The sequence below is a fragment of the Vicugna pacos genome, chromosome 11 (assembly GCF_048564905.1).
Source record: "Vicugna pacos chromosome 11, VicPac4, whole genome shotgun sequence".
In the NCBI taxonomy this organism is placed as follows: domain Eukaryota; kingdom Metazoa; phylum Chordata; class Mammalia; order Artiodactyla; family Camelidae; genus Vicugna; species Vicugna pacos.
Window position 1 is genome coordinate 26,443,151 of NC_132997.1, and position 12,590 is coordinate 26,455,740.

Below are 12,590 nucleotides of genomic sequence, written 5' to 3' on the forward strand. Positions count from 1 at the left end.
CTCCCCCATTCAAAAAAAGAAATAAAAGAAAAAAAATAGTAAAAGACAGGGGAAGGAACAATAGTGATAATTTCCCTGGGACACCCTTTGGCAGCATAATACTCACATATAAACTGATAAATACCACTGCTCCAAATCTGTATCCCTGACAAGGGTCTACAACACACTCCTGGATGCCAACTTCCCTGAGGACTGACCGAGGTGAACGTGTGAGATGTTCCAGGTTACCTCCCCACTCCGCCTCCACTTCCACTGGAACACGCACATGAAAACTTTCAATCAAAAAGAACATGGCAAAAGTTGCCCCCAACATCATCTGCCCTGTCAACCAACTAGAAAAGGACAGAGTACCCAAGAGAGGCTTCACCGAATGGGTTTAGACAGAGCAGCATCAATGTGAAAGGCATGGCTGTTTTCACCAAACATGCACATCCTTTCACCACAGGAATACCATGCAGGGAATTATGACTGATACAAAGAACTGCTCTGGAAAAAGAAGCTAAGAGCTCATCAGTTAACACTGATTCTTTTTGTTAAAAAAATGAGTAATAATTTACATAAAGCACGTAAGTCTTAACTATGTAACTCAATGAATTTGTACGTATGGGTTACACCTATGTAACTCCACCCAGATCGAAATACAGAACATTTCTATGGTTTCTGAAGGTTCCCTCGTGCCTCTAGTTTATAACCCTGCCAGCAATCTCCACCCTCAGGTAACCACTAGTCTGCCTTTTATCTCCCTAGATTAACTGTGCCTCTTTTGAACGTTAGAATTACAGTTAGATACTCTTTCGTGTCTGCAAATTTTGTCCAACAGAATGTGAAATTTGTATTTGCTGCTGCATAAATTTCTCACTTTTTACTGCTATGTAGTACTACACTGCACAACCACACCAGTGTATTCATCTTCCTGTGGTTGGGCAGCTGGGCCATCTTTTGCTTTTAGGGTATTACAATTACAGCTGTTACGAGCTTTCCTGCACATGTCTCCTGGTGATGTAAGCCTCACTCCTCTTGGCTACGTACCCAGAAGTGATCACACGGCAGTCACATGTTTTTAGCTACAAAGTGCCAAAGTCTTTATATGGTGGTGTCGGTATTTATAATTCAGTCACGCTGGTGAGTGAAAGGCATTCCCTCATGGTTTTACTTTACATTTCTCTAATAAGTAATGATGCTGAGCACTTTTTCATATCTCAGTAGTCATCTGAATATTCATATTTTTGAGGCCCCTATTTAAGTTTTTTTGGTCCATTTTTTAAAATCGTCTTCCTGTTGATTTGTGGGACTTCTTCACATATTCTGTATGTGAGTCCTCTATTTAATGTATGTATTTAAATGTCTTCTCAGACTTCAACTTGCTTTTTTGCTTCCTTAAAGATGTCTTTTGATAAACAGAATTTCTTAATTTTAATGGAATTCAATTGATCTGTTTCTCCTTTAGTAGTTAATGCTTTTTTTGTCATTTAAAAAAAAAATCTTTCCTCCCACAAGATCATGAAGATACTCTCCTGTGTCTGCCTCCAGACACTTGTTTTAGCTTTGACTTCACTCTTCTTGCCACCAGGATCTCTCATCTTCTCTCCCAGCCCTGCCAAATCTGTCATGTGCAAGGGTGTGCCACCTGGCCACACAAAGTGAATTCATAAATCTTCTTTTATTATGTGTGCTATTACTTTAAAAATCAAATAAATCTCCAATAGTAAATAAAAAATCATGATGATGGGAATGTATCTCCTTTGGGAATATACTGCAGTGACTCCTCATAAAACTGTTTTGAGTTATCACTTTAGTTTGTAATCATACACGTCCAGCTTTAACTGAGGTATGCAGGCACTTCCTCTGATATGAAGACATTTCAGCACAGTACACATTGACATTTCTGAAGAACAAGTGCTGAAATTATAAACATTTAGACTAAAATTGGACATACACTGAGCAGATACCAAATAAACTCATTTGCCACTCACTGGAACTGACCTGAGCTCAGTGGAGTCAGCTATTTGACAGAGGAACACAGAACTTTCATGTACTTCTATAAATATGAATCAACCTGTGACTTTGTCTTTTCTGCAAATTTCAGGGTACATCTGAATTATACAGTATCTCTCCTATCAGTGAATTCTCATTAAGAAAAGGATGAAGAGGATCGGATCAAGCACTTTAAATATTCATGCAACTAATTTGCAAATGATGATCATCACCAAGATCCAGTACTTCCTGAAACTTTTAAAATGAATATATAAAACCCAGTATGATCCTAAAATCCCAGTATGGAGCAATACTACGAGCTGCTTTGGTCCCCCCCTGGCTGGGTGATACGTTTTCTTCTGTGAACCTACTGTAACTAAACGTGGAACCACAAGGGAGATACACCCGTACTGGGAAATGAGGTGAGCCCTGTCTGAATACATCCTGCACACGCAAGAATAAGTTCGTCTGTTAACTCTTTCCTCAATTACTTCATTAAAATCTATCAATGACTACTACCACACAGAAAAATAAAGCCAATTTAACAATTTTTGATTACCTTTACATTACTATTCAAAGTCCTAATTTTTTGAACCAGTAATAGTCCATCAAGCGCCAATTAAAATTCATGCAACTCACACATAAATCATGTAACACACTATGTTTTTAAAAAATATTTATCACTGAAGTGAACCGAGACTCACCTGTGGTAATGGCTCTGTGGAACTGATGCATGTCTTCTCCTGAGAGCTCTTGGGCTACCTGTAATATCTTTTGTCTGACACCATCCAATTTAATTTCTGATTCAGTCAATATTTCTTCCATATCAGGAGCACTATAATCAAGATATTGGGAACTTTTAAAACATCAGTCAGATGTTTCAATAGTGAAAAACTGAAATACTCTACATATCAATCAAACAGAGCTAAGTAAGTAAATATTCGATGTATTTGGCTACTAACTCAAAACTATAATTATATTCTATTAAAAGTATGTAAAAACTTGAAAAATGATATAAATAATGAAAATGAATACATGTATGTATATGTATGACCAGGACATTGTACTGTGCACCAGAAACTGACACAATGTAACTGGCTACACTTCAATTAAAAAAAAAGTGTTACAGCTAGTATCAAGTGAAAAGAGAAGAATAAAAAGCTGTGCAGATAATATGACCATAACTACAAGAAAAATTACGTTCATAAAAATATGACATCTGGAGGTGCCTACTTTTAGTCAGGATGGAGTTACATGAACAGGATTTATCCTCCCACCATTAACAACTAAGAAAAATATATAAATACACAGACACACAAAACAGTGGTTTCCAGACACTGGACAACAGGCAGCAGGGGACAGTGATATCTGATTAAGGGTGAAAAAAAGGACATGTGCCCTAAGACTGTCCCATCTGATTGCCTGGAGGGTTTCCAAGTGACAGTGTGCAGATGAGAAACCTAGGTGAAGCCTGAAGGTCTCCCTCAGCAGACAAGGAGTTGGGAGTTCAGGGTGATCAAGGCGACAAAAACTTGCAAGAAAGAGTAACAAATGGAGAAAACTACACAGATAGAGTCCCGGAGATCTACACAGGGGACCCACTCGAGTCTGCAGCTGAATTCTGATCAGTGCAGACTTAGAGGAAACTATCCACAGCTGAAAAAAGCAGCACCCTAAGTGAGCAGGCGTTGCAAGCTCCCAGCTCACCCAAGGCCAGAAACAGCTGAGGCATCACCAGCAGACAGACACCACAACAAATATTAAAGGATGTTCTTCGGGCAAAAGGAAAATGATACCAGATGAAAATCTGAATCTATATATAAAGGAATAAAGGACACCAGAAATGGTAAATATGTGGATAAGTATAATTTTTTAATTTTTAAAAAATCATACTGTTTAAGTAAAAATAATAATGTATTTTGAAGGAGCACAAAAGCTAAGCTTGTAGAGGTGAAACGGAAAAGGAAGTATACCATTATAGTGTTCCTATACCATATTTGAAGTGACATGCAGGCTGTTCTTATTTCGCACAGTATCACGTTAACTGACATCTGTGCATATCAACATTGTGATCTCAATTTGCAAAGTAACTGTTACCACAGACCCCTGCAAAGGAAAGACATGACTCTAATACATACAAGTTTCAATTAATACAATATTGTGCAAATTAAGGATAGTAGACTGTGACAAGTTATATGTTAGAAACCATAAAACAATCACTATAAAAACAAAATAAAAACCTATAGCTAATAAGCTAACAAATAAGATAAGGTGGAATTACAAAAAATACTCAATCCAAAATAAGGCAAAAAAGTGAAAAGTGAATCACAGATTTAAATCCAACCATATTCAATAATCACATTAACTGTAAATGGTCTAAAAACCTCCATAAAATGCAGATTGGATAAAATGGATAAATGGATTAAAAACAAGATAAGAAATCCTCTTTAAACAGACACAAATAGATTGAAAATAAAAAGATGAAAAAAGGTATACTCTGTCAACACTAATCAAAAGAAAACTAGAGTAGCTATATTAACTTCAAAACAAAGACTATTTCCAGGGATACTATCAAAACAATAGTGGGTCAAGTCATCAAGGGAACAGAACAATCCTAAATGTTAATGCAGCAAAGAGCTTAACTACATCAAGCAAAAACTGTTAGAATTGCAAAAAGAGACAAATCGACAATTATAGTGAAGAGATTTCAACCCCCCTCTCAATAATTGATAGAACAAGTATACAGAAAATCATGAATGACACAGATGACCTGAACAGCCCTATCAGCCAACTTGACTTAACTGACATTTACAGGACACTCCATCCAACAACAGCAGAATACACACTGTTTTCAAGTGCACAGTATCCAGACAGACCATATTCTGGGCCAAACCAACTTTCAGTAAATTTAAAAGAATTCAAATCATAGAAAATACAGTATCTTTTCTGACAACAATAAAATAAAAAACTTAAATATGCTTGGAAAATTCCTAAATATTTGGAAACGTAACATACCTCTAAACAACCAATGAGTCAAAGATGAACTCAGAAAGAAAATTAGAGTATTCTGAACTAAATAAAAAATTTTAACAATATTTAGAGTACTAAATGCCTGTTAGAAAAGAAGTGGTCTGTTTCATTTTTGATCTCAGATTCCATCTTAAGAAACTCTTTAGAAGAGGAGCAAGTGAATTCAAAGTAAGCAGAAAAAAGAAAATAACAGAAATCAATGTGCGAGAAAACCAAAACATACAGAATATCAATGAAATCAACAGGGGGCCTTTAAGATCAACAGAACTGATAAACCTCTAGCCAGACAGATCAGGAAAGAGAAAGGATACAAATTACCAAGATCAGGAATGAGACAGAGGACATGACAACAGATTCTACAGAAATAAAAGGATAATCCAAGAGTATCAGGAGATGAAATGAAAAAAATTCCCTGAAACAGCCAACTATCAAAGCTCACCGGTAAAGAGCTACCTACCTACACCCATTAAAGAAAATAAAAGTATAGTTAAAGTAGGAAACCTGCTCATTAACAGTATCTTTATGTCCTCTGGCTGATTTCCTTCATAAAACAGTTTTACTCTCTCTAGTTTGTAAGTTTTCTGAAGTTTACTATTTTCTCAGTTTACTAATCAAAAAATGTAAATATGGACACAACTATGACTTTTTAAAAATTGCATAAAACATGAAATCTGCTCACTGATAGTGCTTATCTCAGCGCATTGTCACTGACTGACTTCGTTCACTCAGTGTCTACTTCTCTGTCATTTTTTACTTTTCTAAAGATTACTATTTCCTATGTTTACTAATAAACATTTACTTTTTTTGGAGAACAGATATTTAGAAGATGACTTTACATAGTAACGTGGCTCTTTCTAAAATACCAAGTTCTCCTGTTACAGTTCTATTACTTATTTAAACTGCTGAATACTGACAGCAATTGTTTCAGAATTGCAATTTTCACTGAAAAAAAGTGTTCATGATTAATTATGATCAGTGATGCTTCTTTCCATAACATAAGCTCAGGTGTGTATAAGCTATCTGAAAACTTAAGAAAATAAGCAAACACCAATTTTAGACTCCAGTATGAAAAAGAAAAGGTTAACAGTGCCACCTTCCAATAAATCTACATATGGCAAATTTGCTTCCACTTGACGGAATAAAAATTAAAGCATTTAAGAGTTACCCTAAAAGCTGTAAGTTAGTGAACAGAATACTTCAATAATACTTTAATAATGAAAAGCTCATAAATTATATTTGGTCTTTCTTAAATACTTTGTAAGATACATTCGTGGAAAGCCAATCATTGCTATTCTTGAAGCATTTGGAATGTGTAATGTAACAAGAATCTCTCCTTGGGAGTTGCAGAGTGAGTGATTTCCACCCCCATGCAGAAGAGAGAAGCAAAGGAAACTAGTCAAATGAAATATGAAGCAAATAAAGACCACAGATGGAGATTCATAAAATATTCCTGAATCTCTATAATTCACTTCTCTCCTCTTAAAATTTGACTTGTTTAAGCTGGCTTCTGTTGCTTGCAACCAAGAAATCTATTAAATACACAGCGCCTACCTAGAAAAACTGTGAAGTCCTAGAGTAAGAAATTTCAAAGAAAAATGAATGTTACAGAGCTGAAGGTAGAAGAACTTTCATAGAATTAAGTAGTCAACATTATCATTCACTACGAAAATGAAAGTAAGAAAACAGCAGAAGAGTGTGTACTAGATTTAGCAATATGAAGATAACAAAGGCAATTTCAATTTCAATTCTGTGAGGCAGAAAGCCAAACTGCAATGAGCTGAAAAATGAACAGGAAGATAAGTGAAGCAGAGTTTAACATTTATCTGATATTAAAATTTTTGCACCTATCATCCAGGCTAAGCTTTAATGTATAGGCCCTAAGAAGCCATTAAGATTTTAATATTTTCACAAGCAACAGCTCTACGTTGGTGAATGATCTTCACAGAACACAAATCTCTAGCTGCTCTGAAAATAAGAATTTTTCCCTCCTATTTCTATTAAAATGTTTACACTTACAACCTAATATCCTCTGATTCCAGTGTTCACAGAGCAAGTCAGCAAGTTACGGTCCACTGACTTACAATACATATAAAATATGCCCGAAATCATATCCAACTGAACAAATTTTAAAGATATTTACTGACCTTGTAATCCTGTGGAGGAGAAAAATTGTCCTCTTACTTTCAACAGTTATATCCCGACTAAGTTTCACAAGTCTCTCATATTTGTCATGTCTTGCATCAAGTTCCTGTTGAAATGCTAAGAACACATCACCATGACCATAAGCATGCTTATTCTATACCTGAAGGCTGTCAAACCATATTGTCACTATTCATGAGAAGGCAACTATTACTTTATAAAAATGAAGGGGACAAAGCCATCTTATTTATTTTTAAAGTACTTGGAAATCAAACATTTTGCTTTGAATAGCCAAGAATAACCAAGATATTCTTTAAGCACAGGTATGCCATAACTGGATTTCACCACTCAGAGTCTCACAATGAGACGTATACTATTGTAAAAAAAATTTGTTATGACATTGTCATCACAAAATTATCACACATAACTACCTACAAAATTTTCTTTCAATTACCTCAGTAAATTACATGAAATTATTTTTAATTACCTTGTCATATACAATATAAATATCTACAAAAAAGAAATTGAAGTTTTTAAATTAAAAGTTTGTAACCTTTAATAGCATCGAATTTCTGAATGTTAAGAAATAGTTGTTGAAATACCCATAAACCACTTAACTGTCTTAATAACCACTTTATTTGAGAAGCATTGTCACTCCAAAGACCTAGCAAGTTGCCTGTCCCATAAGGAGCAATCCATAGATGTATTCTGCATGAAAAAAGACCCAGAACGTGAATAAACTATTAATCACATTAGTAGCTGGCAAAGACCTAAACACATCTAGTCTTTTACTACTGAGATAATAATTAGGCTAGGATTTTGCCTGATATTTCAAGATAATCAAATGTATCCACTACTTACTATAAACACATTAATGACCACTGTGAACTAGATACTATGAATACAAAGTTAAATAAGGCAGTTTTTATCCTTAAGCTCAGTTCAATGAGGTAGAGATGTAAACAAATAATTAAATGTGTTCATGCTGTAATAAACACATACAAAAGGTTCAGTAAAGCAGGAAATACATTTTTCTTGTTCATGACCTACACATGCCAGAACTCGGATGCTCAATAAATATTTCATGACTGAATGGGTGAATGTTCAACAAATGCAATGTTTGTCATCAAGTCTGCTTGAGCGGAAAATGAGAAAGGCTTCGAAGGGAAGACGCTACTTGCGCTGGGACTTGAAGAAAACCACAGCACAACAGATGGGCAAGGGGGCACCATGTCAGAAGCCATCTCAAGCTTAAAGAGAACTATCTGCACAAAGGCAGGCAGAAACATGTAACAACAAAATATGCTTGGAAACAAGCAGCTCGGTACAGGGTGTGAGTAAAAGGTGGGCAAATACCTGACCTGATGTAGTTTTTCCACTGAGGATTACAGCTTTTTCAGTATGCTCTCTACTCAATTACAACTAGTTGTCTCACTCCCTGAAGATCACTGTAGGTGCTGTGGTGGTTTTAAAATACGTCCACAAGTTAATTTGACTCCACCCTTCAAAAAGTGGAACCTAATTCCCTTCCACTTAAATACGAGGCAGTGTTTTTAAACTGTCTCATTTCTAACAAATAGAATGCAGCAAAAGTGACAGCGTATGATGTCCAAGATTAAGATAGGAGAACTGTGGTCTCCTCCTTTCTCTCAGTCTAGAGATGCCAAAACGAGGACATTCAAGCAGTACTACGGAGGAGTCCACATGCAGCGGAACCCAGAGCTGGTCATTGGCAGAGGCATAACTTGCCAACAGCTGTGGATCCTCCAGCCCAATTCCGGCCTTCAGGTGACTGCCTCTCTTAGATTCCTGAACCACAAAAACTATAAAGAATAGGATGCTGGACACAAGACGAGAGTTAGGTGAATTCTGTTTTATATTTTGTTTTGAAAAGAGAAACAACGTGACCAAGTTAATATATTGAGAAAAGGTAACAGTGAATACATATACATGTTTGATTTACTAACAGATGAGTTCCCACACTGTGCAAAGTGCTACAAAACAAAAACGCAGTCCCCATCTTCCAAAGCCTAGCTGAGGGGTGGAGTGGTATAGCTCAGTGTAGAGCACATGCTTAGCATGCACGAGGTCCTAGATTCAATCCCCAGTAACTTCATTTAAAAAAAAAAAACCCTCAAAAAAGTCTAGCTGAGGAAACAAAACCAATACACGGTAAAAATTAAATATATGTACACATATAGCTAATACATACACACTTAATATATACACCTGATATAAATAAGCATATATACCTGCTATATATATATACACACACACACCTGGCATATATGTATGTATCACGTATGCAGTAATTTTTAGTTATATGGCATGTTTGATGTTAATTAACTATGTTTACCAGTGAAAGTGTAATGGGAAAAAAAGTCAAGACTTTTGTAACCTCAACTTTTATGGTAGACCTAGATCCACCGCAAACCCTCCAGGAAAATTCTTGGAGGCTGTTTCCGTGGACACAACATGGATAAATGACCCTTGTCACAATCTCTATAGCTCTCTTCCGTTCACCAACTTACATGATGGAGAACTTACATTTGAAGGCCAACATCACGGGTGAAGATGAATGAACATCCTTCCCTTCTCTTCTCTGGTTATGTGGGAAATTGTCATGCTTCCTTTTCCTGAACCCTCCTGACCCTTACGTAGAGAAGGAGAAAACGGTTGGACAGGGCTCTTCCATCACCAAGAGTTGACAAAAACGTAACACAGGCAGTAGGGGAGAGTATAGCTCAAGTGGTAGAGCATGCTTAGCCTGCACAACGTCCTGAGTTCAATCCCCAGGACCTCCTCCAAAATTAAATAAACCTAATTACTTCCCCTCACCAAAAATAATAAGAAACACAGGCAAACCCCTCCTTCCCTTTAAAACCAGCTATCTACGGGCCCTCGCCAAGCAGAGGCTTTCTCAGCTGACATTATGACATTAGAGCAGCTCTACCCTCCCCTCTCCAAACCTTTGGCTCCACCAAGGGGACCCTTGATCTGGCCATCACCCCACCAAGATAAAAACGGCCCGAGGATGTAAGAAAACGAGGAGGTGTAAACAGTGCCAATGTGGCCAGGAAAGTCACCAGGACCGCAGCCCCCCGAGCATACAAGGGGAGAGGGTAGCCCTCAAGGGTGGGAAGTGGGAAATGCGACAAAAATTATTAACACCCAAGGCTGCAGAGGACGCCACCTTCTTTGCTGCTCATGTCGTCACGGCCTACGGCGAGGAGAGAGGAAAATGAGCGCCCGGGAACGACCGGAGCGCGTAAAGCGGCGGCGGAAGACCCCCAAGCGGCGCCCTTCGCAGCCGGCCGACGTCGACGCACTGGCCGGAAGTGCGAGCCGCAGCCACTCAAGTTTCTCCCTTCGCGCTCGCACACTTCCGGCCTGCGTCCCGGCCCCGCCGCCGCTGGTTCCGCCCCGCGCGTGGCCCGGGGGACCTCGCGCCCACGCGGCGTCGTCGCGCCTGCCTTCTGTCATGCCTGAACACAGAAGCGACTGTACACGCTTCTCTGCGTGAGCTGTTCATAAAAAACACGATACCTCCTCCTGAGGGTGAGCTAATGTGAAGGTGAGAAAGGACGGAAAATGTACGTGATTTTTTTTTTCCTCAAGGCACCTTCGGAACACCCCTGCGTGGACCCTGCCTCCCGCGCGGTGCATACTGGGGGTTGTAGTTCGCCGCTGGAGTCGGCCCTGCGAGGCTCGGGACTGGACGGGGGGAAGGGACCAGGCTCCCGTCGCTCGTGGGAAGGTCTTCTCGGGATCGAGGCCGAGTTGGGAATTACAGAGTTAAGAGTTTTTAAAGTAGGTGACGCCAGCAGCTAAAGTGATGGCAATACGCAAATCAAAAGCGGATGGCGTCGTTGGTATTTTCTCAGATGAAAGAAAACCCGCCCCTGTCTCCCCCGTCCCGGAGCCCGCCGTCTTACCCTTTCCGCTCCCTCCTTCCCGGTCGTCGCGCCGCGCGCCTTCTCTCCCGGCAGCGTGGGGCCAGGCTGCCTGCCTTCACAGGGGTCTCGCCCCCGAGTGGTTGTGTGACCTCGAGTACGTGATTCGCTTGTAGCTCAGTTTCTCGGTCTGTAAGATAGGAGAGTTGGACCCGCCTTGGAGGTTTATCTGACCACTACATGACTTACTACCAAGGCGCACAGCAAAGCCCTCCACATAGTAAATGCTCAATTAATTATTAGCCTTGATTTCATTCTCCCACCCTCGCTTTGAAAAAGAGAAACAGAAGTTAGTAATAATAATAGCGAGTGCGCACCGCTAAATTGTGAGCGTTTAGTTACGGGCAGGTACTGCCATCTCTTCCTAGACCTTGAGGCCACCGCAGCCCTGACTCCGTGTTAGCAGCAGGGTCCTTGTAAGCCTCCATAACCGTTTGTTGATGAACGACGGTCCCAGCCTGAAGATGGGCCCCTAAATGGCAATGCAGCATCTTCTGGATTAAAAACTCAGGCTGGGGCTTAGTTTATCGGGTGGCCAAGGCCCGGTAGGGAAAACACAAGTGCTGTATTTTATTACGTTTTTTCTGAATAACCTCCATATTGTAAGCGCCTCTTGTGCCCAAGATCTTAACTCCTTGTTGATTTAGGAACAAAGGAACAGTAAATGAAACCACTTGGCTAGTCATGGCGTGATCTCAAGCCCGCGACAGGCCTGTGTCATAGGAAGGTTTTCTGCTCTAGGTAATCGAGGGTCTCTTCCAGCCCTAAAGCAAAAAGCTTGCCAAGTCCATCTATTGGCCGGTCACATGCCTTGTGGAGGCAATAGGTTCCGGAGGACCTGGGCTGAACTCTTGCTTTGTGAATGTTGGGCATGTAATGCTGAGTTTGTGTGAGTTCTCACCCTACAGATGTTTTCCACCAGGATCCCCCTCCTCTTTGATTAGAGATCACTTGAGCATCAAGAGGGAGGGGGAGAAAAAAGGCAACTTTCATATAATTGTAATCATTTTAATGTGACTCTTAGATCCAAGGAAGCCAGTAAGTTATGAACATTTTTAGGGTCAATGCTATTTTAACTATAGTCTGGGAATAGGGTATTTTTCCTCACTCTACCTGTATGGCAGCTCCCAAGACCTCAACTTCCAAAACCTGGATCAGTCATATTCCCTTTCTTTCTACAGCCACCACTCCTGTTCAGCTGTTCAACTGCAACAGTGTTACTGAACAGCTTTTCACTGCTTCCCCCTAAGTGTAAGGATTAGAACACTAAGTTTCATAACCTGAAGTGACTTCTCCAGGTGCTTCATGGAGATGAATCCTACAGATACTGTCCCAGCACCTATTTGCATATGCAGTTACCTCAGGTGTCCAAAGTGTAGCTCCTCCTTTGTGGAGAAATGCTCTTCAGCCTGCGTGGTGACCTGCGGAAGGCATCTCCACCCTGTCTGTCTCCCTGTTTTATTGCTTCAAGTGTATGCACATAGTTTTGGTATT

General features: G+C 39.5%; 1 protein-coding gene across 2 annotated transcripts in view; it reads right to left on the reverse strand.

Moving 5' to 3' along the window:
- The window catches only part of TSNAX (translin associated factor X), a 29,825-nt gene extending 19,322 nt beyond the window's left edge, over positions 1 to 10,503 (reverse strand). For both annotated transcript variants that reach the window (XR_004191621.2, XM_006212359.4), the window contains exons 1-4: positions 10,337 to 10,503; positions 9,691 to 9,795; positions 7,149 to 7,263; positions 2,679 to 2,809 (exon numbers count right to left, since the gene is read on the reverse strand). Coding sequence is in view for 1 of the 2 variants with exons in the window: in XM_006212359.4 (XP_006212421.1) it covers positions 2,679 to 2,809; positions 7,149 to 7,263; positions 9,691 to 9,795; positions 10,337 to 10,352 (367 nt within the window). In the remaining variant the exon portion in view is untranslated. The remainder of the gene's footprint in view (positions 1 to 2,678; positions 2,810 to 7,148; positions 7,264 to 9,690; positions 9,796 to 10,336) is intronic.
- Positions 10,504 to 12,590: the final 2,087 nt, after the last annotated feature.